We start from the raw sequence: 27,553 nt of genomic DNA on the forward strand, positions 1-27,553 counted from the left end.
CATGGTTCACCTAAGCTGAGTCAATGAAGACATATTGCATGAAGAATGGCATAATCCAGGATGTGCCAGTGCTTTAACTGATAATGCCTCCATGTGGTTTTATATTTGTCCTTCTGGCAGAAGAGGGTGTTTGTTATAATGAAGCCATGCTAAGTACTTTTGTCAGCAGGAGAATAGTATTTGCATTGGCTTTTCCACCCCATTTATCCCAATGGTTCCTCTCCGGCTATCAGAGTTACGGCCAAATCTTGCATTAACGTCTTCCTGAAGAATGGTTTTTTTTCTTCTTTTAGGACGGTAGTGAGGACTTCTTCAAGGTCAGAATGGGGAGCATTTAGAGAGGTTTAGTATGCTCAAGAATACTCAGCATGGCTTTGTCAAGGGAAGATCGTGCCTTACGAGCCTGGTGGAGTTCTTCGAAAATGTGACTAAACACATTGACAAAGGGAAGGCGGTAGATGTGGTTTATATGGATTTTAGCAAGGCGTTCAATAAGGTCCCCCATGCAAGGCTTCTAGAAAAAGTGAGAGGGCATGGGATCCAAGGGGCTGCTGCCCGGTGGATCCAGAACTGGCTTGCCCAAAGGAGGCAGATTGCCCAAAGGAGGCAGAGAGTGGGGATAGATGGGTCTTTTTCTAAATGGAGGTCGGTCACCAGTGGTGTGCCCCAGGGATCTGTTCTGGGACCCCTGCTGTTTGTCATTTCCATAAATGAACTGGATGAGGAAGCGGAGGGATGGGTTGGTGGGGTTGTGGATAGTCTGGAGGGATGTCAGAAGTTACAGAGGGACATAGATAGGATGCAAGACTGGGCGGAGAAGTGGCAGATGGACTTCAACCCAGATAAATGCGTCGTGGTCCATTTTGGTAGGTCAAATGGGATGAAGGAGTACAATATAAAGGGAAAGACTCTTAGTACTGTAGAGGATCAGAAGGACCTTGATGTCCGGGTCCATAGGACTCAAAAATCGGCCCCGCAGGTGGAGGAGGTGGTTAAGAAGGCGTATGGTGTGCTGGCCTTTATCAATCGAGGGATTGAGTTTAGGAGTCTGGGGATAATGATGCAGCTATATAAGACCCTCGTCAGACCCCACTTGGAGTACTGTGCTCAGTTCTGGTCGCCTCACTATAGGAAGGATGTGGAAAAGATTGAAAGGGTGCAGAGGAGATTTACAAGGATGTTGCCTGGATTGAGTGGCATGCCTTATGAGGATAGGCTGAGGGAGCTCGGTCTTTTCTCCTTGGAGAGACGAAGGATGAGAGGAGACCTAATAGAGGTGTATAAGATGTTGAGAGGCATAGATCGGGTGGACTCTCAGAGGCTTTTTCCCAGGGTGGAAATGTCTGCTACGAGAGGACACAGGTTTAAGGTGCTGGGGGGTAGGTACAGGGGAGATGTTAGGGGTAAGTTTTTCACACAGAGGGTGGTGGGCGAGTGGAGTCGGCTGCCGTCAGTGGTGGTGGAGGCGAACTCAATAGGGTCTTTTAAGAGACTCCTGGGTGAGTACATGGAGCTTAATAGGATGGAGGGTTATAGGTAGGTCTAGAAGGTAGGGATGTGTTCGGCACAACTTGTGAGCCAAAGAGCCTGTTTGTGCTGTAGTTTTTCTATGTTTCTATGTTTCTAGAATGGAATTTTTCCTTAATATTATTATCTCAGGACATAAGCAGTGATGATGATGGCATATTGATTACAGCTGAGCTGTAGGTGAAGTGTCTCGAATCTTTCATTTATACAATTGGGGAGTTTGAGCAGTGCATCCATGATCTTATTCCAGATGGCAAAACCAACTCAGTGGACAGGAGGCTCGCTGTCAGTCTTTTCTTTCCAGTAGAAAGTATCACCCTGATTGTTCCTTCAGCTGCTGCTCTTCAGGAAGGCAGGTCTCAGTGGGTGAACAATGTCAGTTTGGAGTCCTAGTAGCTCACATGATACAATTACAATTCTTCTTTCTGGATGATCACTCTCGAGTGACTCTTAGCCATGAGTGTTCTGATATTCCAAGTTGCAAAATTTCTCTCTTTGACCATGAAGATGGAAATCATTCAGGATCGAGTTTTTCGAGGAAGTGACGAAGATGATTGATGAGCGTAGGGCAGTGGATGTTGTCTACATGGACTTCAGTAAGGCCTTTGACAAGGTCCCTCATGGCAGACCGGTGCAGAAGGTGAAGTCGCATGCGATCAGAGGTGAGCTGGCAAGGTGGATACAAAAATGGCTCGGTCAAAGAAGACAGAGGGTAGCAGTGGAAGGGTGCATTTCTGAATGGAGGGCTGTGACAAGTGATGTTCCTCAGGGATCAATGCTGGGACCTTTGCTGTTTGTAATATATATAAATGATTTGGAGGAAAATGTAACTGGATTGATTAGTAAGTTTGCGGACGACACAAATGTTGGTGGATTTGAGGATAGAGATGGGGACCATCAGAGGATACAGCAGGATATAGATCAGTTAGAGACTTGGGCGGAGAGATGGCAGATGGAGTTTAATCCAGACAAATGTGAGGTAATGCATTTTGGAAGGTCTAATACAGATAGGAAATATACAGTAAATGGCAGAACCCTTAAGAGTATTGATAGGCAAAGGGATCTGGGTGTACAGGTACACAGGTCACTGAAAGTGGCAATGCAGGTGGAGAAGGTAGTCAAGAAGGCATATGGCATGCTTGCCTTCATCGGCCAGGGTATTGAGTTTAAAAATTGGCAAGTCATGTTTCAGCTTTATAGAATCTTAGTTAGGCCACACTTGGAATACAGTGTTCAATTCTGGTCGCCACACTACCAGAAGGATATGGAGGCTTTGGAGAGGGTACAGAAAAGATTTACCAGGATGTTGCCTGGTATGGAGGGCATTAGCTATGATGAGAGGTTGGAGAAACTTGGTTTGTTCTCACTGGAGTGATGGAGGTTGAGGGGAGACTTGATAGAAGTCTACAAGATTATGAGAAACATGAACAGAGTGGATAGTCAGAAGCTTTTTTCCCAGGGTGGAAGAGTCAATTACTAGGGAGCATAGGTTTAAGCTGTGATGGGCGAGGTTTAAAGAAGATGTACGAGGCAGATTTTTTACACAGAGTAGTGGGTGCCTGGAACTCGTTGCTGGCGGGGGGCGGGGTGGGGGGGTAGTGGAAGCGGATATGATAGTGACTCTTAAGGGGTGTCTTGGCAAGTACATGAATAGGATGGGAATAGAGGGATATGGTCCCTGGACGGGTAGGGGGTTTTAGTTCAGTCGGGCAGCATGGTCGGTGCAGGCTTGGAGAGCCGAAGGGCCTGTTCCTGTGCTGTAATTTTCTTTGTTCTTTGCTCTTTGATGTGGTTCCCCAGCCACGAGAAAATGGGACAGCCTATTTTTAGGGCACCTTTTCTAGTCCCTACCCCTTCCCATTTGGGCTCAGCAGAGGACAGTTCACTCACATTTCCCAACAGAGGTGTCCAAAGGGCTTTTGTTGCCTGTGTCCAAATTCTTGACTCAGACTCTCAGATTCACAGTCCTGTCACCATTGCCAAATCTCCATTGCCACACGATTTGGTACATGGACCCTGGGAGAAGCCTTATTCTGTCTTTGTTTAATGTGGGGATGTTGGGGTGCCATCATTATCGAGATGATCATGACAGGTTAGTGGTCAGATTTCAGTAATGTGTCGAGCCACTATGACTGGGACCACCTTGCTGCTGCAGCCTTCTTCCATCTTTGAGGCCATGAAAGTGGCCATCAGTGCAAAGGCCCGAGACATTTCCTGTTTGAGACTTATTCTGTAGTATAGAATCTATTGTGCTTTTGAAGACAGTCAATGGCTTATACATCTGTCAAAGCTTTTAAACAGCCAAACAGATGGCCAAGCTGATATGCCCAAAATGAATGAAAGCAATAAGAGTTCAAAGAGTTAGTTCTGGAACTAACACAGCGCTAGCCTTTCAATATTGCACAATTCAGAAAAGCATTTTAACCAGTGGATATTATATTCTAATGCATCTGAAGACTTTTGCAGCAGTACTGTTCTTTTATTTGTTAGTTTGCCAGTTGTAATAAGTAGTGGGGCAACCAAATTATTTAATGATCACTTACCTTTCTAATCACAGCACTGTCATCGCTCACTTTGTAAACACTGATTTAACTCAGATCTGAACTATAAGGGAGGCAACGCCCTTTTTACCCAACTTTTATACTCCTTCCACTTCAATCCATGGTTTATTCCTTCACTCTGCAAGTGTGAGCTAAAACTTCCAAAACACAGCCACCTTCACGAAATTTGCAGAAGTTTTAAAATGGCCACTTCTGGAATGGTGCCGGTAACTTCTAAATCACTAGATTAATCCCTAGGTTGAGAGGGTTTTCCTGTGATGAGAGGTTAAGTAAATTGAGTATAAAAGGAGAGACGATCTCATTGAAACATACAAAATTCTGAAGAAGCCTTACAGCTCAGATACTGAAAGGTTACTTCACCTGGCTGGGAATCTGGAACACAGGGGCACAGTCTTAGATTAAGAGAGTGATCATTTAGGACATAGATGAGAAGAAATTTCTTCACTCAAAGGATTGTGAATCCTTGGAATTTTCTATCTTAGAGGGATGTGGGTGTGGCATTGCTCAATCTATTTCAGGCTAAACTAGATGGATTTTAGGTCTCAGAAAATTAAGGGATTTGGGGAACAGGTAGGAAAGTGGAGTTGAAGCTAAATTCAGCCATAATCCTTTTGAAAGCCAGAACAGGCTTGATTTTCTCCACAGCCTATTGCTTCTGTCTTAAGTTCTTATGAGTGATTGGGATCGAGAATGGACTGCTCTGAGAATGTGGTGGAAGCAGATTCAATCATGATGTTCAAAAGGGAATTAGGTAATCAACTGAAGAGAAGAAAAATAGGACTACAGGAGAAAGGCGGGGGTGAGGACTAGCTGAGTTGCTTCTGCAGAACACCAACATGAAAACCACAGTGCTGTTTCCAAATTATCATGTGCAGAGTCTGCACGTTCTCCCCATGTCTGCGTGGGTTTCCTCTGGGTGCTCCGGTTTCCTCCCACAGTCCAAAGATGTTCAGGTTAAGTGGATTGGCAATACCAAACTGCCCCTGAGTATCAGGGGACTAGCTAGGGTAAATAACATGAGGTTATGGGGATAGAGCAAAGGTGGGATAGTGGTGGGTGCAGACTCAATGGGCCGAATGGCCTCCTTCTGCACTGTAGGATTCTGGGATCTATCATTCTATGATTTCTAATATGCTTATGATAATGAAATAGCATTCAGATTTTAATGTTAATAGTATTCATATCTTCTACGCATTGGATAGAATATTTACTGAGAATATATTGACTAAAGGAGCAGCTGACTTTGAAAGCCTCTAATTAAAGGAAATTTCCCCTTGGAATCAGCATCTGCAAGATGCAGGTAGTTTCTGTATGAAGTGAGTGCCTGTGTTTAATTTGATTTTTTGCCTACATTTAGGTCAGTGTGGATCTAAAGCATCATTCTTTTTAATCAGCATAAAGATTGGCAATTGCCTGTGCGCTTCCAACAAATAAACGCAACTATTTAATTATACCAAATAAAATCAATTGCTTACAAACTATTTTAGAATCTTTGAGACCTAGACAATTTTTAACATTTTTTTTCTTGTTTACTCCTTCTCTCCTTAAAAGCGATGGCTTGTGCTGAAATTTGGTTCAATGGTACCAGCCACCTCCTGGTACTTTGTCCAAGTATCCATTCATCACTTGAGAGCCTAGATGGTGAGTAGCAATGAGCTACTTGACTGAAGGGGGATTGCAACCAAATTTTGTTCTTACCTGACATCCAACCGCATGCATTCTAGGCAACGCTCATGAGCTAGGACCCTGGCTGATTATCTTTCGGTAGTAAAACGTTTAACAGCACCAGGTTAAAGTCCAACAGGTTTATTTGGTAGCAAAAGTCACACAGTTGTGTGGCTTTTGCTACCAAATAAACCTGTTGGACTTTAACCTGGTGTTGTTAAACTTTTTACTGTGTTTACCCCAGTCCAACGCCGGCACCTCCACATCATGATTATCTTTCCCCACCTTAGTTGAGAGAAGTTAAGGCCGATTATAATGCTTTCTTCCCTTTCCCCACCTACCCACAATCTTTAAATTACTAAACATTTACTTCAGGTTTTTTATGTATACTATGTTTCGAAAATGTCTATAGTTTCTTTTTGCATTATAGGCACAGACATGTCTTGGAAAAATTATTTGACATTGATTACGTCCTGAAGGTAAATAGTTCCTTCATTACTTTTTGTCCATTTTGGAAATAAGTTTGGATATGGTAAATGTGTGTTGCTTTCATTTGATGCTTGCTTACCTTGTTTCAATATAGGCTAAAACTATCCGAGAATTTGATGAACGGTTTACAGCAGTGATGTTTGGTTACAAAACAATTGCCGATTATTACAGAGATGCAAGTCCTTGCCACAAACTAAAGTCCATTGAAATTCCTGTCTTGTGTTTGAATGCTTTAGATGATGTCTTCTCACCAGGTCATGGTAAGTTTATATTTTTTATTTAGTGGCTTCTGAATCTTTGAATCTATAGTTTTGAGCTGACAGGAGAACAACCTTCAAAATCCATTCTCCGCTTATCTTCACACTCAGGTTTTCCTTGGTCAAGACTGCAAACATTTCATCTTTGTGGAGTGCTTAGCTGCATACTATGGAGCTTTGGGGTGGGGGAAGGGGGGTCATATGCAAGGGCAAATGGCTTTGTTGGATATGAGATCAAAGTTAATCACTCGAGACGTTACTCAATAAAATTAAAATTTACATCCTCCTTAACTTGTGTTTACCTCAAGGTGTTGACACAAACAGAGCTTGTAACATAAAAGGAAATATTCTACAGCTATATAGCTAAAGAAAAGAAAGTTGAGGCTGTAATAATGCCCCTAAGAGATGAACATAATAAAATCACAGGCAGTGATAGCAGAAATATTAAGTAATTTTTTCCATCAGTATTCACCCTTTCAATGTCCTCATCCTCATGTAACTCTTGCATCTTGTCATTTGACAAATCATCATCCCTTTGCACTGCTGGATTGTGTGACACGCAGCAAGCCACGATGATGCATGACACCCTCTCGGGAGTGTACTGGAGTCCTCCGCTAGATCTGTCCACGCATTGGAACTGCATTTTCAAGTATCCCTAGGGTGGGTTCCACCAAAGTCTGGGTTTCACCATGAACCTTCTCTCAGCAGGTGTCTGAGGCCACCACACAGGCATCATTAGCCATGTCCTTTACAGACAACCCGGGTCCCCTGGGAGCTAACCCCGCAATCTTTTGCAGAAAAGATTTACTAAGATGCTACTTGATGGATTGAGTTATAAGGAGAGGCTGAATAGACTGGGACTTTTTTCTCTGGAGCGCAGGAGGCTGAGGGGTGACCTTATAGAGGTCTATAAAATAATGAGGGGCATAGACAAGGTAGATAGTCAATATCTTTTCCCAAAGGTAGGGGAGTCTAAAACTCGAGGGCATAGGTTTAAGGTGAGAGGGGAGAGATACAAAAGTGTCCAGAGGGGCAATTGTTTCACACAGAGGGTGGTGAGTGTCTGGAACAAGCTGCCAGAGGTAGTAGTAGAGGTGGGTACAATTTTATCTTTTAAAAAGCATTTAGATAGTTACATGGGTACGATGGGTATAAAGGGATATGGGCCAAATGCGGGCAATTGGGATTAGCTTAGGGTTTTTTTTTAAAAAAGGCGGCATGGACAAGTTGGGCCGAAGGGCCTGTTTCCATGCTGTAAACCTCTATGACTCTATCTGGTGTCGTCCCTTGAAAATGTGAGGGATCTGTGAATGAGTCAAGATACAAAAATTGTGGACACTTCCAGGATATTAGGCACAAACCTGCATGATACATTTGTTATGATCCTATATTATCAGCTGCACACTAAGTGAATGGAAGCCTTTGCAGTTGACGTACTGGACTGTTTGCTGCCAGGGAGCTTTAGTAACCACGTGAGTGCAGGCAATGTCACCCTGCACCTGTGAAAATACAGAAATCTCATCAAATCTCAGTGCTCTTGCGTCTTGGTTTGCTTGAGCTCTGTTGAAGTTCACAAAATTGTGGCCTTTGTAAAGCGGAATCTGTGAACTCCTGGATGCATTTGTGGGTCGATGCTTTGGAGATCTTACAGAAGTCTCCAGTGGAGCCCTGGAAGGAGCCACTGTTGTAGAAGTTGAGTGCAGCGTTTACTTTCACTGCCACTGGTAATGGGTGTCCTCACAGTAAGAAGTCTCACAACATCAGGTTAAAGTCCTTTAACCTGGTGTTGTGAGACTTCTTATTGTGTTTACCCCAGTCCAACACCGGCATCTCCACATAATGGGTGTCCTCCCAGTTCCTCTGACACCAAACCCTGCAGAATATGGAAAATATGAGTGACCAGATCCCTCGACACGTGCAGGCATCAGTGACACTGGTTCTTGCTCATCTGCAAGTAACACATGCAACATCTATACACCTGGGGTCGAGCGAGGCACATATATGTGATGGCTCTCCGAGGATCATCCTTTACACCCTGAGGAGGACCTGCTGCCCCTTGGTCTTGAGGGTTTGGTTCCTTCCTTTGGTGAACCAGGTGCCTTATTTGCATTTTCTCCTTCTTCTGTCTTGCCTATAAACAACACTATCAAAGAGAGAGATGTAAGAGTCAGCATTTGTTTGTGAAGGTCCATTGCTTGTGAAGGAATCGTCTGCAATTACAACCTCAAGGCCAACTGTGCATGCTGCAGACTCCGAGCCCTTCAAATGATGCCCAATATGGGAGTGCGCATGAATGTTCACCACATTTCCCTTACCCCAACTCACATGACCAACTGCCGACAGCTTTGGTCAGGTGACTGGATATTCTGCTTTCAGCTGAAGCGCTGGGATTGCCATGACCTGAACTTCAAGATTGCGTGGTTTGGCCTGGCCAAGAGGGTGAATGTTCAGTGTGTACATTACTAAAATTATATGGGTCCTGAGGCTTCACCTCTATGAGTGTTCCATGGTCACATTTCCAAGGGGATCCTATACCTTATCCAGTTCTGCAGCTCCATAATACTCTGGTGGATGTGAAGGCTGCACACAAGGGGAACAATCATTGCCACTTTGAGGGATCAATGTTGCTGGAATGTATATAATTGTTTTGCTTGCCTGACTCCCATGTTCACCATTTACATTCCCTTTGTCTTTTTGTCCCTGACATCATTGTAAATCTACCCCATCTCCACCAACTGCTGGCCCCCTATTCCTGCCCCCACAGCATCCCCCCCCCCTCCCCCAACAGTATAAACCTCATACAACAAAAACAGAAAATGCTGGAAAATCTCAGCAGGTCTGACAGCATCTGTGGGGAGAGAATAGAGCCAACATTTCAAGTCTAGATGGCTCTTCATCAGTATAAACCTCATCCTATTCCAATTTGTCATCTTGTCTGACAAAGAGTCATCCTGCCTTGAAACGCTGGCTCTATTCTCTCTCCACAGATGCTTTCAGACCTGCTGAGATGTTTCAACATTTTCTGTTTTTGTTTCAGATTCCAGCATCCGCAGTACTTTGCTTTTATCAAACAATTAAAGGATTTAACATCGTATACTTAAATTGCAAGCAACATACTGTATCAGAATTTTGACAGACATAATTTAAAGCAAGAATAATAAATAGCTATGATTGAGATTAGCTGAAAACAGCTTGAAATTAGATCGTGATTTCCATTTTGCAGCAATAGTTAAGATAGAGATGAAGCCAGGCCTGATGAGAGAAAGGCAGACGGAGAAAGAAGTGCTCACGAGGAGGTAGTGACACTTGGATTTGACAGCACATGGAGTAATCACAAATGCACAGGACAAATGTAGACAACTAACAACATTCATTTTGATTTGATTTATTATTGTCACATGTATTAGTATACAATGAAAAGTATTGTTTCTTGCATGCTATACAGACAAAGCATCCCATTCATAGAGAAGGAAAGGAGAGAGTGCAGAATGTAGTGTTACAGTCAAAGTTAGTGTGCAGAGAAAATCAACTTAGTGCGAGGTAGATCCATTCAGAAGTCTGATGGCAGCAGGGAAGGAGCTGTTCTTGGCTCAGTTGGTATGTGATCTTTGTATTTTTTTCATAACAGAAGAAGGTGGAAGAGAGTATGTCCGGGATGTGTGAGGTCCTTAATTATGCTGGCTAATTTTCCGAGGCTGCGGGAGGTGTAGTCAGAGTCAATGGATGGGAGGTTGGTTTGCGTGATGGACTGAGCTTCATTCACAACCCTTTGTAGTTTCTTGTGGTCTTGGGCAGAGCAGGAGCCATTTTGCATCCTTCAATGCTGGGTTGTCACCCCAAAAAGAAATATCACTGAGGTCGCTCACTTGCTAGAGGTAGTAAAAACTAAAAGTGCTGCTTGTAACCTTTCTGGGCTGCTGGAGCTTAGTTTATTTTGCTTGTCACGTATGTTCTTCGTGTTAGGAATTGCTAAACCTGCACTTTCTTGATGACATTAGTGTTGCTGGAACACCATCTTTGCAAACTATCTCTGCATTCTGGCAGTTAGTCCTCCACTCCTAACAATACCTTTTCCACTACCTATCATTCTGGAGAAGTACCACTCGCACTGCTTCCTCAAGGTCCTGCAAATCCATTGGAAGGATAGATGCACCAACTCCAGTGTCCTCACTCAGGCCAACATCCCCAGCATCGAAGCATTGACTACACTCAATCAGTTCCACTGGGCAGGCCACATCGGTCACATGCCTGACACGAGACTCCCAAAACAATCGCTTCAGCAAGAGAGCCCCAGGAGATCAGAGGACAGGCTTCAAGGATACCCTCAAAGCCTCCCTAAAAAAGTGCAACATTCCCTCCGACACCTGAGAATCCCTTGCCAAGACTGCCCGAAGAAGAGAAAAAGCATCCTGGAAGGAGCAGAACACCTCGAGCTTCATCGCCGAGAGCAAGCTGAAGCTAAGTGTCGACAGTGAAAGGAGTATGTGGCAATCCAGGCATCCCACCCAACTGCTGCTCCAATTGTAGGTCACGCATTGGACTCCTCAGTCATCTGAGAATGCATTTTTAGTGTGGAAGCAAGGGCTTTGTTGCATATGAGCAAAAATTACTCTGTATATTCTGAGGAGCAGATTGGTGAGCATATGGAGGAAACTCAGAGCGATAGCATCGCATGGTACCAATATGGTGCCAGCCCCAGCAAAACATTTAAATGCCCTGACTCCAAGAGGAATAAAGAATAATCAGAAGTGCTGCCCTGCTGGTATTCTGCAGACAGAATGGGATCACAGGGAATTCATCCCTGAAGCTGACAGCTGGACATTATTAGGACAGAGAGGAAGGTCCCCACTCTGCCCAGCAAGCTCGTGCAATTTATCTCAGCAGGGGACTGCATTCACATTTTGATTGACAGTTTTAAGAGGTCATTAAAAGATTATCAGCCTTTGATGTGGCAAGTGGATAAGTGCTTACAATAAATTGAGGGGGATTTACATTTTTTGAATGTATTTTACCAATCAGCGGTTTCTTCAGTGTGAAGTATCTTTGAATATGCCATCTGTATTGCGTGTTAGTTTATTTTTAATATCCATTTCAAAGGCATACTGTGCTCTTCCCATAGTGGATACTGGGTCATTGCCACAAATTGTGCGATCGATTCACCTTCCAATTGCATTCCCTAGTAAAATCGGAAATGTTCTGCTGTCATAAGTGGCTTCGGGGCATAATGATTCCTTAGTACTTCGCACAGCTCTGCTAGGGGTTTCGCTGCAGGTTTCTTGGGTCGTATGAGACTTCTTAATGTCACAAACATTTTACTATAGTACATATGAAAATGGCTACTGCATATCTTATTCACCTTTAAATCAGTGTGGAAATGCTCCATTATAGCATCGAACTCTCAATATTTTGGTTGAAAGGCCACATTGCCCTGAACTGGCCATTTTCTGTTTCTGTTGACAGGAGTTTTTCCCACCTTTGCATGCTGTAATCACTTTTTCAAGTGCTTCACACCACCGCTCCCTCGCCGACTGTGCTCCCCTAATCTTCCCATCGGCTGCAATCGGAGTCCCCTCGCAACCACTTCCTTCTTGATAGCCTTGGTGCTCACAGTGGAGAAATCCCTCTCCTATACCTGGCCTTCGACTGTAGCCCAAATCCACTCACAACCACTGTATTCAGCCCGTTTCCCAGCAAGTACCTCTTTTACAGCGTTAAATGCAATCTGAGTCCCATTGCGACTGCTTCCCTCAATGCCTAGGCCTGTTCCCTCGAATCTAGTACCTTGGCGTTTTGTGCCTTTTTCACAGTCCAGGACGATGACATCAATCTTCCTCCCTCTCCTGAAAAATTGGCGGTGTTACGCAGTCCGTAGGCCATGATTCAGCCTCATCGCTAGTTATTATGTTTGAGTTCTCACATAAAGACGAATAAAAGACCACGAGGTCAGTGGAAGTACACTACTGGAACTGTTTATTAACATGTCTATTCTCTAGCACAGTCAGCACAAGACTGTCTAGGCAAGCTCTACCCAGGGTGGAGCTTGAGTCCCAGGCCACGTGACCCATTTTCTTAAAGGGGCATGCCTCAACATACGTAATAGAAAGGAAGCTAAATGTGGATAAAACCCCTTGCAATCTCACCAGCCTGAGGCCTTGCTCCAGTTTTGCCTCTGCTTATTGAGTGGCTCCATTCCATGGAGGACAACCGCATATCCTCCTCCTCCAATGGCATGAGGATTGCTGGATTGGAAATTCCACCTTCAGTCCTGTTTCTCTCAGAGACATTGTGGGGCCCGCTTTACTTGGATGAGGAATCACAGTGCTATGATGTTAATTCTCAGGTACATTCATTTTTAACATGCGCTCAAGTTCTGTGAGGAATGCATAGACTGTACAATGTTTGACAGCCAATATGCTGTGTACCTTCCACAAGTCTAAGGCCAACCATCACCCACAACATCCACAGAACCACAACAAGGTACAAATCAGGAGTGCAGTGGAATACTATCCACTTGCCTGGATGAATGCAGCTCCAACAATGCTAAAGAAGCTCAACACCATTCAGGCAAAACAACCCGTCTCATTGGCACCCCTTCCACAAACATTCACTCCCTCCACCACCAAAGCACAGTAGCAGCAGTATGTACCATCTACAAGAATCATTGCAGGAACTCACCAAGGCACCTTCCAAACCCACAACTGATACCATCTAGAAGGACGACAGCAGCAGATACCTGTGAACACTATCACCTGGAAGTTCCCCACCTAGCCAAGCATCCTGATGTGGAAATGTATCACTGTTCCCTCACTGTTGATTGGTCAAAATCCTAGAACTCCCTCCATAACAGCACCATGGCTGTACCTGCACTACATGGCCTGCAACAATTCAAGAAGGCAGCCCACCATCACCTTTCGAAGGGCAATTAGGGATGGGTGATAAATGTTGGCCTAGCCAGTGACACCCATGTCCCATGAATTAATAATTAAATTAAACACCACCACAGAGGCATTGGGGCCACAAACAGTTATTTGTGCATAATGCAAATAAGAGTTGTGGATGTTAGTCATTAAGTATATTCAAAACAGGTAAATAGGGTTTTGAGCACCAAGGGAATTAAGAAATAGGAAGATATTATGGGAAGGTGGCATTGAAATAAAAGATCAGCCGTAAACTTGTTGAATGGCAGAGCAGGCACATAGAGTCAAATGGGTTACTCCAGCTTCTACCTATTGTGAAAATTGCTTGATACTACATTACTAGGATCCCTGGAAACAATACTCATGCTACTTTTTTCAACTTACATAAAAAATTAAGTTCAGAAAATTTTTGGCACTATTACATGCCAGATAGTGGAAAGTAACCTCCACACACCATCTACCGTGCCCCCTTGGTGGCCCCAACCCAAATGCCAGAGAAAGCTGGAAAACTAGAATGTTGCCGGTGAGATCTCATTTTCCGATAATCCCCACACCTCTCAAGTGACGTAACAAGGTTCCCGCCCAGGAAAGTTGGGAAGCTTATTTCAATATATTTAAATATAATTAGTGGGATTCCATGTTGTATCCTTCCCCCCTCATTGGGAATTCAACCCTCATCAATGTGACATCATGTCGGCGAGGTTTGCAATTGGTTTTTAAAAACAGGAGTCAGGCAGAGGGAACCCATGGGGGAGGAGAGGGAAATGCCTGGGCAGTACCCTGGCCCTGCCCGCTGGCACCCTGGCATTGCTTCTAGCACTGCACTGGAACATTGCCAGGGTGCCAGGGATCAGTGCCAGGGGTCCTTTCTCGGATCTTCATGGTGGGGAAGGGGGGGATCTCCGTATCTGTTGGGGGGGGGGGAGTCTCCATGTACATGGGGAGAGGTAGTTCTTTTTTTATTATCGGAGAACTCCCAGTGTTTCCGGCTTTTTCCGGTCCTGTCCCGCCATCATGATAGTGTGGGCCACGCCTGCAGATCTTCTTTGTACCAAGTGCTGGATTAGTCAGCTGTACAGTCAGCGAGCTGCATGCCAGTATCCTCGCCTCAGCCAGTACTCTGTGCAAAAATGACAACATTCTGCTCATGGTATTTTGTAACACTCTTCTTCAATTGCCTCACGTACTTCTCTTAGTGATCTCCAGCAATGTTTTTCTTTTCATTTTATTTGTTCAGATTTTTTATCCGCTTTTGAAAGCCTGTACCTGTTACATGGAAATTTCTGAATTAATTACCTGGAAAATGTTCCAGCCCTAATAGTAAAAAAATGCAGCATTTTAGATGTCATAGAGTGTGGCATGATATCATAAGCCTTATAATTTACACTGATGTGAAGCAAAATTTAAATTGTTTACCTTGGCTTCATAACAAATGGAATAACTGTGCTAAATTAGTTTGTGGTTCTCTGAAGGTCTGTTGTCCTTGAAAAGTGCTTTGCATTGCTTTTGTTCTGTGCCAGCTGTTGAATGATTGAATGAGTTTTGTATTTCTTGTGCTCACAAACATTAATGTCCAAAAAGTCAATGAATGTTTCCTTATAATTTATGTATTTTAAACTTGTACGTAAATCAATATTATAAAAAAGGAAATTAATTGACCATTTTTCACTGCTCAGCTGAAGACATCAGAAATCTTGCACTGAGGGTTTTCTTCCCAGTGGTGTCTGAGCCCACCCTAATCTTCCTTTATCAGACCTCATTATCAATGTATAATGAACTCCTGGTATGTAATAAGCCGGTAATTGGGAGGTTGCTGTTTTGGGAACAGGTTATGCAGTGCTGATGCAGGGATTTAAAGATCTGCAACAGTAGCTTAAAGAGGACTGTGTTTTTGTGGTCAGCATATTCAAGACATATTAAGATATGGTTAGAATGCAGCCAAGGTATGTGTCTCATAATTTGAAGGTGCAGCAGTTAGAAGTATGCTAGAGGAGGGTTACCTGGTTTAACTCTCCAGGGTACCCACTTACAGAGCATGGAAATAAATAGTGCTCCAGTATAACATCCAATAGATCTGGCAGCAAATTCTTAACATGTTTTAATATCTCACCAAATCAGCAAAGATGAAACTACTCACCATTATCATCTGCAAAGTAGATGGACTGTATATGCTGTCACAAATTCTTTCCTTCCACTCAGACTATTTAAGTGCTTTGAATGCTCACCATGCAGATCCAGTCTGAATCATAAAATCATAGAATCATGCAGCGCAGCAGAGGCCCTTTGGCCCATTGAGTCTGCACCAACACATTTGAAACACGTGAACTTCCACCTAATCCCATCTGCCAGCACTTGGCCCATAGCCCTGAATGTTATGATGTGCCAAGTGCTCATCCAGATGCTTTTTAAAAGATGTGAGGCAACCCCCTCCACCACCCTCCCAGGCAGCGCATTCCAGAATGTCACCACCCTCTGGGTAAAAAGGTTTTTCCTCACATCCTCCCTAAACCTTGAACCTATGTCTCTTCGTGACCGACCCTTCAACTAAGGGGAACAGCTGCTCCTTATCCACTCTGTTCATGTCTCTCATAATCTTGTATATCTCGATCAGGTCGGCCCTCAGTCTTCTCTGCTCCAACGAAAACAACCCAAGCCTACGCAACCTCTCTTCATAACTTAAATGTTCCATCCCAGGCAGTATCCTGGTGAAAGTCCTTTGCACCCCTTGCAATTACATCCTTCCAATAATGTGGCGACCAGAACTGCACACAGGACTCTAGCTGTGGCCTCATCAAAGTTCTATGCAACTCCAACATGACTTCCCTGCTTTTGTAATCTATGCTTCAATGGACAAAGGCAAGTGTCCCATATGCCTTTTTCACCACCTTACTAACATGCTCTTCTGTTTTTAGAGATCTGTGGGCAAACACGCCAAGGTCCCTTTGTTCCACAGAACTTCCTAGTGTCCTACCATTCATTGAGTACTTTCTTGTCAAATTACTCCTTCCAAAGTGTATCACCTCACACTTTTCAGGGTTAAATTCCATCTTTGCTGCCCATTTGACCATTCCATCTATATCTTCTTGTAGCCCAAACCCTTAATACTATGTATATCCCAGTTAATGTTGAGAAAGTTGAAATCACCTAATATAATAACCGTATTGTTATTGTTTTTACACACCTCCATAAACTGAGCACATATTTGCTCCTCAATATCCCTCTATCTGGGGGTTTGTAATAAACACCTATGTTGCTTACCCTTTTTTATTCCTAAGCTCTACCCACAAATCTTCATTTGATGCCCCCTTCAAGATATCATCTCTCCTTACTGCAGTAACTGACTCCTTAACTAATAATGCAATGCCTCCTCCTCTTTTAGCTCCTTCCCTGTCTCGCCTGAAGATTCTATATCCCGGAATGTTGAGTTGCCAATCTTGTCCTTCCTTCAACTCTGTGTCTGTGACTGCTATTATATCACACTTCCACATGTCAATCATTGCCCTCAACTCATCCATTTTACCTGCAACACTTAAAGTTAAAGTAGAGGCCATCCAGCCTGGCCTTACTCCCTTGAAACGTAATACAGCTGCACTTCCTCTGACTTGTTTGTCTTGCTATATGATTCCATGCCTTTATTCTGCTAACAGTCTGTGTCCCCTCCTCCTGCCAAATTAGTTTAAACTCCTCCCAACAGCACGAGCAAAACGTCCCGCAAGGATGTTAGTCCCGTTCTGGTTCAGATGTAGACCGTCCTGCTTGTACAGGTCCCACCTGCCCCAGAAATGGTCCCAATGATCCAGGAATCTGAAACCCTCCCTCCTGCACCAACTCTTAAGCCACCCATTCATCTGCACGATCCTCCTATTTCTGTGCTCGCTAGCACGTGGCACTGGGGATTAATCCCGAGATTACAACCCGAGAGTCTTGCTTTTTAATCTACTGCCTAACGCCTGATGCAAGATCTCATCCCTCTTTCTATGTATGTCATTGGTACCAACATGTAACATGACCTCTGCCTTATCACCCTCCCCCTTCAGAATGCCATACAGCTGTTCAGTGACATCCCGGACCCTAGAACCAGGGAGGCAACATACCATCCTGGAATCACATTGACAGCCACAGTAACCCCTGACTAGAGAATCCCCTATTACTATTGCCCTGCCTCTCTTCCCCCCAACCCCTCCCCTTCCTGCTTGTGGTGCCAGAAGCTTGGCTCTGTCTGCACTTCCCTGAAGGAACCAGCAGCCTCATCAGCCTCCAAAATGGAATGCTGATTTGTGAGCGAGACCCCAGGGGACTCCTGAACTACCTGCCTACATCTCTTGAACTGCCTGGTGGTCACCCATTCCCTTCTTTCCTCAAGTCCCTTCAACTGCAGTGTGACTACCTCCCTAAGTGTGCTATCCACAATGCTCTCAGACTTGTGGATGCTCCACAGTGTCCCCAGCCGCCATTCCAGCTCCGAAACACGTGCTTCCTGGAGCTGCAGCTACACACATCCTGCACACATTCTGGTCCCGGGCACTGGAAATGTGCCCAGCCTCCCACATGGAGAAAGAAGAGCAAACCACAGCTTTGATCTTTCCTGCCATGACTAAACCCTTTAAGTTTAAAAACTTGATAAAGAAAAAAGAAATAAAGCAAATAATTCCCTACCCTTGCCTAAACAATGAGTTTCAATTTAATATGGTTTGGAAATACCCACCAGGATTTGCTCACCAATCAACTGTTGGTCTCACGTCACTTTCTGACCTGTAATGTCTGTGCCCTTTTTTTCGGTCAGAGGAGGAGGGAGGGAGGGAAAAGAGTTTCAGGCGTAACCGCTCCATGACACCGGTTCTTCACCTCACATTTTTCAGTAGGTGTGACTGTGCCGACTTCTCCCAGAAGGCTCTTCAGTGAAGTCTCTCTGCCGCCTCTGCTGGATGCTCTTCTTGTTTCTTCTTCTTCTAGTTTATCACTAGAGGGGTTCTACCGCTTCCCACTTTTCAGAAGCTGCAACATAAACCTATAACATGTGCCACACCAATATCCTTCATCCAAATAATCTTTTTAAATAAAATTGCATGAATGTATGTACATGTAATCAGTTATGATGGTCTGCGAATGATCACTTGGATGTCATTAAATGTTATTTTGACTTTGCAAACTCTCATCTTATTTTCTTGGTTTACAAACAAAGAAGTGCATATAGAAGGGAGCAGACACACATGGATGCAGGCTCCCATTGCATTTAGCCTTGAGTTCCTACAAAGAGGCCATCCTAAGAATTATTGGCAGGAATGGAGCAATTGAAAGTTTGAAATCTCCACTAAGCTGAGTTGTTTCCAGTATTTTCTACATTTAGTCTATTAACCTCCTGCCTAGCACTATTCTCCTCATATTTTTGGATAGAGTTTTTTAGGCCCCTGTTTGTTGATTTTCATGTCCCTATGTAGTACATAGAACATAGAACAGTACAGCACAGAACAGGCCCTTCGGCCCACGATGTTGTGCTGACCTTCATCTGAAACCAAGATCAAGCTATCCCACTCCCTACCATCCTGGTGTGCTCCATGTGCCTATCCAATAACCGCTTAAATGTTCCTAAAGTGTCTGACTCCACTATCACTGCAGGCAGTCCATTCCACACCCCAACCACTCTCTGCGTGAAGAACCTACCTCTGATATCCTTCCTATATCTCCCACCATGAACCCTATAGTTATGCCCCCTCGTAATAGCTCCATCCACCCGAGGAAATAGTCTTTGAACGTTCACTCGATCTATCCCCTTCATCATTTTATAAACCTCTATTAAGTCTCCCCTCAATCTCCTCCGCTCCAGAGAGAACAGCCCCAGCTCCCTCAACCTTTCCTCATAAGACCAACACTCCAAACCAGGCAGCATCCTGGTAAATCTCCTCTGCACTCTTTCCAGCGCATCCACATCCTTCTTATAGTGAGGTGACCAGAACTGCACGCAATATTCCAAATGCGGTCTCACCAAGGTCCTGTACAGTTGCAGCATAACCCCACGGCTCTTAAACTCCAACCCCCTGTTAATAAAAGCTAACACACTATATGCCTTCTTCACAGCTCTATCCACTTGAGTGGCAACCTTTAGAGATCTGTGGATATGGACCCCAAGATCTCTCTGTTCCTCCACAGTAGTGTAGGCTTAAAGGTCAATAAAGCTGTTTAATCATCCAAATGGCCTCAATGGAATGACACCAGGTTCTTCTTGAGACAAAGTACCTAAAATACTTGCTTCAAGGAGTTGCTCTGTATTCGTTTAGCCTTTACACAATGGCTGGCCCATTCTGGTATTTCCCTCTTTATAGCTGACCTCAATGACTTCGTGCTGTGAGCTCATCTTCCTTAACTTGCTGAATTGTCGACATGCCCGCCACTCATGTGCTGATGAGAAATAGTCAGTGCACACCTAAAATGACTTTTTTATTGGCTTCTTAATTGATCTATTTGGCTGAAAGTTTCACCCACAGGGGTTCCTGAATTCACTGGCAATCTACCCTGGGGAACTCTGGAGAGAAGCAGAAAGATGCTGGGTTACTGACCTGATGGCTTTTCTCACAACTCTCTCAGCTCACCCACCGGGAAAGAATTGGGATTCATTTCTTGAGGATTGGAATTCTATATCAAAAAAATTCTGTTAAACTTTTGTAGCTCCTTGGCTTGACCACACATAGGAGTTCTGCTGAGTTCACCATTTTATAAATGGAGAAAGCGAGTCTGGAGAAGGTGCAAAAAAGATTCCCAATGATGAGACCAGAACTCTGATGTTATAACTGTCAGGAAAAAATTGGGCTCTTTTCTCTGGAAAAATCACGACCAAGGAGTAATTTGGAATACTGCGTCCAGTTCTGGTCGCCACACTACCAGAAAGACGTGGAGGCTTTGGAGAGAGTACAGAGGAGGTTTACCAGGATGTTGCCTGGTATGGAGGGGCTTGGTTATGAGGAGAGATTGGGGAAACTGGGGTTGTTCTCCTTGGAAAGACGGAGGATGAGGGGATACTTAATAGAGGTGTATAAAATTATGAAAGGCATAGATAGGGTGAACGGTGGGAAGCTTTTCCCCGGGTCGGTGGTGACGTTCACGAGGGGTCATAGGTTCAAGGTGAAGGGGGGGAGGTTTAACACAGATATCAGAAGGACATATTTCACACAGAGGGTCGTGGGGGCCTGGAATGTGTTGCCGGGCAAGGTGGTGGAGGCGGACACACTGGGAACGTTTAAGACTTATCTAGACAGCTATATGAACGGAGTGGGAATGGAGGGATACAAAAGAGTGGTCTAGTCTGGACCAGGGAGCGGCGCGGGCTAATTGTTCCTTGTTTCTCGTTTCAAGGCTTCATTCTATGATCATCTTGCTGGTGCCAGTACAGAGCGAGACTGCGGATAGTTGGGAACCTGTCTCTGGGGCAGGGAATTCATATGGTGTTTGTGGAAGTGGAAATGACTAGGGTTGGGAAGCATTTCCCGATCAGGGCCATTGTGATCTCCTGGACTCGTTTTGATCGCCTCAGGGGGTCGGAGAGGAATTTCCCAGATTTTTTTCCCCATATTGGCCCTGGGGTTTTTCACTCTGGGTTTTCGCCTCTCCCTGGAGATCACATGGTCTGGAATGGGGGGGTGGGGGTGAGTTAATAGGTTGTAATGAACAAAGCATCGTAGCTGTGAGGGACAGCTCGGTGGATAGGATTTTGGTATGTAGATAGGCTGGAAAATTGGGCGGGGATCCTGGATTCAGGATTCAATCCTGGACCGGGGAGCGGCGCGGGCTTGGAGGGCCGAAGGGCCTGTTCCTGTGCTGTATTGTTCTTTGTTCTTTGTAATCTGATAGAGATCTTTAAGAGTATGAGGATGTAAAGATGATGGTGAGACTTTTCCGGCCATTGACGCCAGTGGGATTCTCTGGTCCTACTGCAGTGAATGGAGATGGTGGTCTCGTGCCCACATGCCTGCTGCCAACAACCATTACTTCTCCTATTCTTACAGATTCATCCAATCAGGGTCTGATTTTGCTCAGCATTTGCTACTGATTGGTTCATTTGTTTGAGCCTATCACCAACAAATGCAGTGTAATCAGCCTCCAATTGGATGCCAGTGCTAACTGTCAACTCTCTAGCCATGTCGAGCTGACGACCGGGACCAGTGCAGGACCCCACCATTGGTCAGGACCCTGTGCCTAGGGCATGGTGTGTTTCAATCTAAGTCCACCTCTGGTGCAAACCCGGGAAATTTCCCTCACTGTCACAAAACAATTGGTTCAGTAGGAATATTTTCAAAATTGACCACATATTTAACGCCTTCATTGGTTTAAATATTAAGGTAGCTGACAACATGTTTTGTTTTTCCAGAAGCATTGATAAAGCAGAAATTGATTTTGAGTACATTCTCTTCCAAGTGTGTCAAATTGAAAGCTGGCACCTTCCATTTATCTAGGGCATCTAAGCTAGGAGACAGGGATTGGACCTCTTTAATATGAAAATTAGGATAATGATATCTATTTAAGATGTTGCTGCCAAATGTACAATAAGCTGGGTGGGTGGTGGGTTCATGAGGGAATATGCATTGTGCATGCACTGCTCAGTTTTTCAGGGTCTACTCTACACCACCTCCTAGGATGCCGGTGAAGGGATAAGTAAGGGTTTTAATGCATTTATGGAATCGGGTGGAGCTGGTGTTTTCCTCCTGATAGGGGAGAAATCGGAATAGTGCTGGAAATTGGCCCAAAATGACTGAGTGCACCTGAGCATGTCAAGCTGAAGCTCACCGTTCATCGGACCCCATTTCCCTAAAACAGATGAGCTATGGGAGCCAATTGGCCATCTTGATATAGCCCACCAATCAGGCCTTTGGGGAGTCTAGCTGCCTCCAACACTGGTGGGCAAGACAAACAGTATGAGTGTGAGTTCAGGCCAGCCGCCACCAGCCGTACTCTTCTGGAGATGGACTTTGGGGTAATTAGGATCTGCAATTGCATTGTTTGGCAGACTGCATAGGTATTACACATAGGTTAAGGTTCATCTGAAATTCCATGGCCCCATTTGTTTTGAATGGCAGTGTTCACTCATTTACTTCAAACAAGTTAACACTTCAGGTCAAATAGCAGGAATTGAAAATAATGAAAAATATATCAAACATCCAAATACTCGTTATTTCATTGCAGAATTTCAGTGGTTTTTAGAGAAGAGAAGCAAACTGAATCGCAACTATGTAATTTAACTTGTAAACTAAAATATTACTCGTAGGATTCATTTTACTTATGTTAGATTACAGTGAGTTAAAGTGTGAAAATTATTTCCTAAATTAAAGCTGATATCATGAGCATTGCTCTTCATTGTGCTCCACTGTTGTCTTATTTGTTGAATGCCTTGTAAAAGAAATCATGCATTATTACTGTTCTGACATTTATATTTCTTTCAGCTATACCTACGCAGTCTGCCAAACAGAACCCAAAGGTTGCATTGCTACTAACTGCACATGGTGGTCACATCGGCTTCTTGGAAGGGATATTTCCTCGATGGGCCACTTACATGGACAGAGTCTTCAAACAATTTATACAAGCTGTCTTTGAGCATAAAGATGAGTTGAAAAATACATAACTCTTGAAATCTGTCCATTCAGATTGTTTGAAAACTTAAGTTTACTGACTAAACCATTGAAAATCTTGACATTGGTATTTGAGCACATATTTACATGTATCATCATTTAAAATGGGCTGTCTGTTACTTGAATTTGTCCAGAAATTAACTAAGGGGTGAATGACAAAGAGTCAAGACTATTATGCTCAGACTAAATATTAATTTATACATGGGTCTCCTTTCTTTCACGTGAGTTGGTAATTTTTGTTAATTCAAGTTTTAGTTTTATATCATTTTCTAACTACTGTTTCATCTTCTGTCATAATTGTTCATTTTTGCACAACCATTTGGCACTGGATCTGTACAGTTACCATGTTATCAATGGTAGATTGAAATCCTCAGGGCTATTATTTCATTTAAGGGCCAGTTCAATCTTTTTCAATGCAATTCATAACATGATTGAATTATTCAGAAGAGAATGCAGTTACACACGATTTAACATTTGCCCAAATAACATACCTTGTAGCACTTTACATCTAAAACCTAAAGCTAGTGTAATGATATAACATATAAGTATCATAAATTAATAAAGAAGAAGCACAGATACTGCTAGGACAAAAACACTTGCCTGAAAAAAAATGCTGATTGCTGGTGTGTTTTCTTTTAAGTTTGGGCTCAATTAATTTGTTTTCAAACCATTAATCTACCTTGACTGTGTCCAGGATCTATCTATTTCTTAAAAGCTTGAAACCAATAGACAACAATATCAAATTTAAACCAACAGCGACTAACTTTGCATTGAGTTGTATTTGAGAGATGTCACTGTGATTGCAATATATTTGACCCTGGGCTATAGTATTTACAGAAGTCGGTGCTACTGAGTTGGCCATGAGTTACTCTACCTACTTAGCCGTCCTGTCAGAGGGTCCAGGACTTGTTAGGATCTTCCAGTACTTAGAGTACAATAACAGATTGTATGTGACAATATGGGTTACAAATGTAATAAACTTTTTTCTGAGAAAAATCTTAAACAGCCAGAATAAATTTTAAGATATTTACTATATATGAAAAAATAAATTTTTCTAAACTGATCATGGTTTGTCTATTTAATACAAGAAATATAAATTTCAATGTTATGTATTATTTCATATTTTGGATCACGGATTGGTCCAATGACTACAATGACACACTGCTCAACTTTCAGCAAAGATATGCAAATTGTAAGGTGACCTATTTCATAAGTGTGTATTGTTTTTATTATTGCCTATCGTTGTTTGAAATTATCATTTGATTTGCAGCATGAATCCGGCCCAATTTTGAAAAGATCCCAAGTCAAGTCATACCAATGATTGCTCAGCAAAGATTATTTCAGGAACTACTTTTCATATCATTTCATCTCTGCTAATAGTAAAGTGGGAGGAGCTGTACAACGAGATGGTGATGGTGCTGTGTTTGCCAACTGATTCTCATGGAAAACTTCCAAATGCCAGTATCTGAAAATTTACTGAATCTATTATTATTGCCAAATGAGAAATAAACAATTAGCCAGTGATGGCACCAATAAAGGTGCTTCATTAAGCCAATATTCATGGAATCGTAGATTAGTTATAGCACAGAAGGAGACCATTCATCCCATCATGTCTGTACCACCTCTCCATTGGAGCAATTTGCCTACTTCCACTTCCCTGTCTTTTCCAAGTAGCCCTGCACATTCTTCCTTTTCCAGATAGCAATCCAATTCCATCTTGAATGCCTCGGTTAAACCTGCTCCACTACATTCTAAGGCTGTGCATTCCAAATCCAAATCACTTGCTGCATGAAAAATGTTTTTCCTCATGTTGACATTGTTTTTTTTGCCAATTACGTTAAATCTATGCCTTCTTGTTCTCGATCCCTCCCACCAATGGGAAGAGTTTCTCCCTATCTACTCTGTCCAGACTCTCTCATGATTTAGAATACCTCTATCAAATCTCCTCCAAACCTCCTCCAAGGAAAACTGTCCCACCTTCTCCAATCTATCTATGTAACTGAAGCTTTTCATACCTGGGATCATTCTCATGAATCTTTTCTGCACTCGTTCCAATCTCTTCACATTTCTAAACTTTGGCACTCAGAGCGTGGATCGATGCCTGGAAGTGTGATGTGGTGGCCATTACGGAGACTTGGTTGTCTCAGGGACAGGACTGGATACTACAGGTGCCGGGATTCAGATGTTTCAGGAAGGACAGGCAGGGAGGCAAGAGAGGGGGTGGAGTGGCACTGCTGATCAGGAATAGTGTCATAGCTGTAGAGAAGATGTATGCTGTGGAGGGATTGTCTACAGAGTCTCTGTGGGTGGAAGTTCGGAGTGGGAAGGGGTCGATCACTTTGCTGGGAGTTTTCTATAGGCCGCCCAATAGTGACAGGGAGGTGGAGGAGCAGATAGGGAAACAGATCCTGGAGAGTTGCAATAATAGCAGAGTTGTTGTGATGGGAAACTTTAATTTCCCAAACATAGATTGGAATATCCCTAGGGTAAGGGGATTGGATGGGGAGGGTTTCTTGACACAGCATGTGGACAAGCCTACAAGGGGAGAGGCTGTACTTGATCTGATACTGACCAATGAGCCTGGACAGGTGTCAGATCTCTCAGTGGGAGAGCATCTTGGGGATAGTGATCATAACTCTATCTCCTTTAGGCTTGCATTGGAAAAAGAGAGGATCAGGCAAGCTAGGAAAGCGTTTATATGGAGTAAGGGAAAATATGAAGACATAAGGCAGCAAATTAGAGGAGTAAATTGGAAGGAGGTATTCTCGGGGAAATCTACTGAAGAGAGGTGGCAGTTTTTCAAGGAATGTCTGTCTAGGGTTCTACAGGACAATGTTCCGAGCAGACAGGGAGGAGTTGGTAGGTTAAAGGAACCATGGTGCACGAAAGCTGTGCGGGACCTAGTCGAGAAGAAAAGGAAAGCGTACAAAAGGTTCAGAGAGCTTGGCGAAGATAGGGATCTAGATGAGTATACGGCTTGTAGGAAGGGACTAAAGAAGGAAATTAGGAGAGCCAGAAGGGGTCACGAGAAGGCCTTGGCAAGTAGAATTAAGGAAAACCCTAAGGCGTTCTAGAAATATGTGAAGAGTAAAAGGATGAGACGTGAAGGAATAAGGCCTATAAAAGGTAAAGGCGGGAAAATCAGTACGGAACCAGTAGAAGTGGCAGAGGTGCTTAATGAGTATTTTGCCTCGGTTTTCACAGAGGAGAAGGACATGGGTGGATGTACTGTGGGCTTGCGGTGGACTGAAAAGATTGAGTATGTGGACTTTAACAAAGAGGTTGTGCTGGAATCTTTGAATGGCATCAAGATAGATAAGTCGCCGGGTCCGGATGGGATGTCCCCCAGGTTACTGTGGGAGGCAAGGGAAGAGATTGCAGAGCCTCTGGCGATGATCTTTGCGTCGTCGATGGAGACGGGAGAGGTGTTGGAGGATTGCGGATGTGGTTCCTATTTTCAAGAAGGGGAATAGGGATAGCCCAGGAAATTACCGACCGGTGAGTCTAACCTCGGTGGTTGGTAAGCTGATGGAGAAGATCCTGAGGGACAAGATTTATGAGCAGTTAGAGAGATTCAGTATGCCTAAGAATACTCAGCATGGCTTTGTCAAAGGCAGATCGTGCCTTACGAGCCTGGTGGAGTTCTTCAAAAATGTGACTAAACACATTGACGAAGGGAAAGCGGTAGATGTGGTTTATATGGATTTTAGCAAGGCGTTCGATAAGGTCCCCCATGCAAGACTTCTAGAAAAAGTGAGAGGGCATGGGATCCAAAGGGCTGCTGCCCTGTGGATCCAGAACTGGCTTGCCCAAAGGAGGCAGAGAGTGGGTATAGATGGGTCTTTTTCTAAATGGAGGTCGGTCACCAGTGGTGTGCCCCAGGGATTTGTTCTGGGACCCTTGCTGTTTGTCATTTTCACAAATGACCTGGATGAGGAAGTGGAGGAATGGGTTGGTAGGTATGCCGACGACACGAAGGTTGGTGGGGTTGTGGATAGTCTGGAGGGATGTCAGAAGTTACAGAGGGACATAGATAGGATGCAAGACTGGGCGGAGAAGTGGCAGATGGACTTCAACCCAGATAAATGCGTCGTGGTCCATTTTGGCAGGTCAAATGGGATGAAGGAGTATAATATAAAGGGAAAGACTCTTAGTACTGTAGAGGATCAGAAGGACCTTGGGGTCCGGGTCCATAGGACTCTAAAATCGGCCCCGCAGGTGGAGGAGGTGGTTAAGAAGGCTTATGGTGTGCTGGCCTTTATCAATCGAGGGATTGAGTTTAGGAGTCCGGGGATAATGATGCAGCTATATAAGACATAGAACATAGAACATAGAACATAGAACATTACAGCGCAGAACAGGCCCTTCGGCCCACGATGTTGCACCGACCAGTTAAAAAAAAACTTGTGACCCTCCAACCTAAACCAATTTCTTTTCGTCCATGAACCTATCTACGGATCTCTTAAACGCCCCCAAACTAGGCGCATTTACTACTGATGCTGGCAGGGCATTCCAATCCCTCA

At 43.9% G+C, this 27,553-nt stretch overlaps 1 protein-coding gene across 3 annotated transcripts in view; it reads left to right on the forward strand.

Annotated features, from left to right (window-relative positions):
- abhd3 (abhydrolase domain containing 3, phospholipase) overlaps positions 1 to 24,094 on the forward strand; it is a 70,931-nt gene extending 46,837 nt beyond the window's left edge. For 2 of the 3 annotated variants that reach the window (XM_078217052.1, XM_078217053.1), the window contains exons 7-9: positions 6,184 to 6,232; positions 6,337 to 6,502; positions 22,845 to 24,094. In XM_078217052.1, coding sequence (XP_078073178.1) covers positions 6,184 to 6,232; positions 6,337 to 6,502; positions 22,845 to 23,023 — 394 coding nt within the window. In that variant the 3' untranslated portion in view covers positions 23,024 to 24,094. Of the gene's footprint in view, positions 1 to 6,183; positions 6,233 to 6,336; positions 6,503 to 19,898; positions 19,976 to 22,844 lie in introns of those variants that run through there. The other variant, XM_078217054.1, reaches the window with a different exon arrangement.
- Positions 24,095 to 27,553: the final 3,459 nt, after the last annotated feature.

The sequence above is a fragment of the Mustelus asterias genome, chromosome 7 (assembly GCF_964213995.1).
Source record: "Mustelus asterias chromosome 7, sMusAst1.hap1.1, whole genome shotgun sequence".
NCBI lineage: Eukaryota > Metazoa > Chordata > Chondrichthyes > Carcharhiniformes > Triakidae > Mustelus > Mustelus asterias.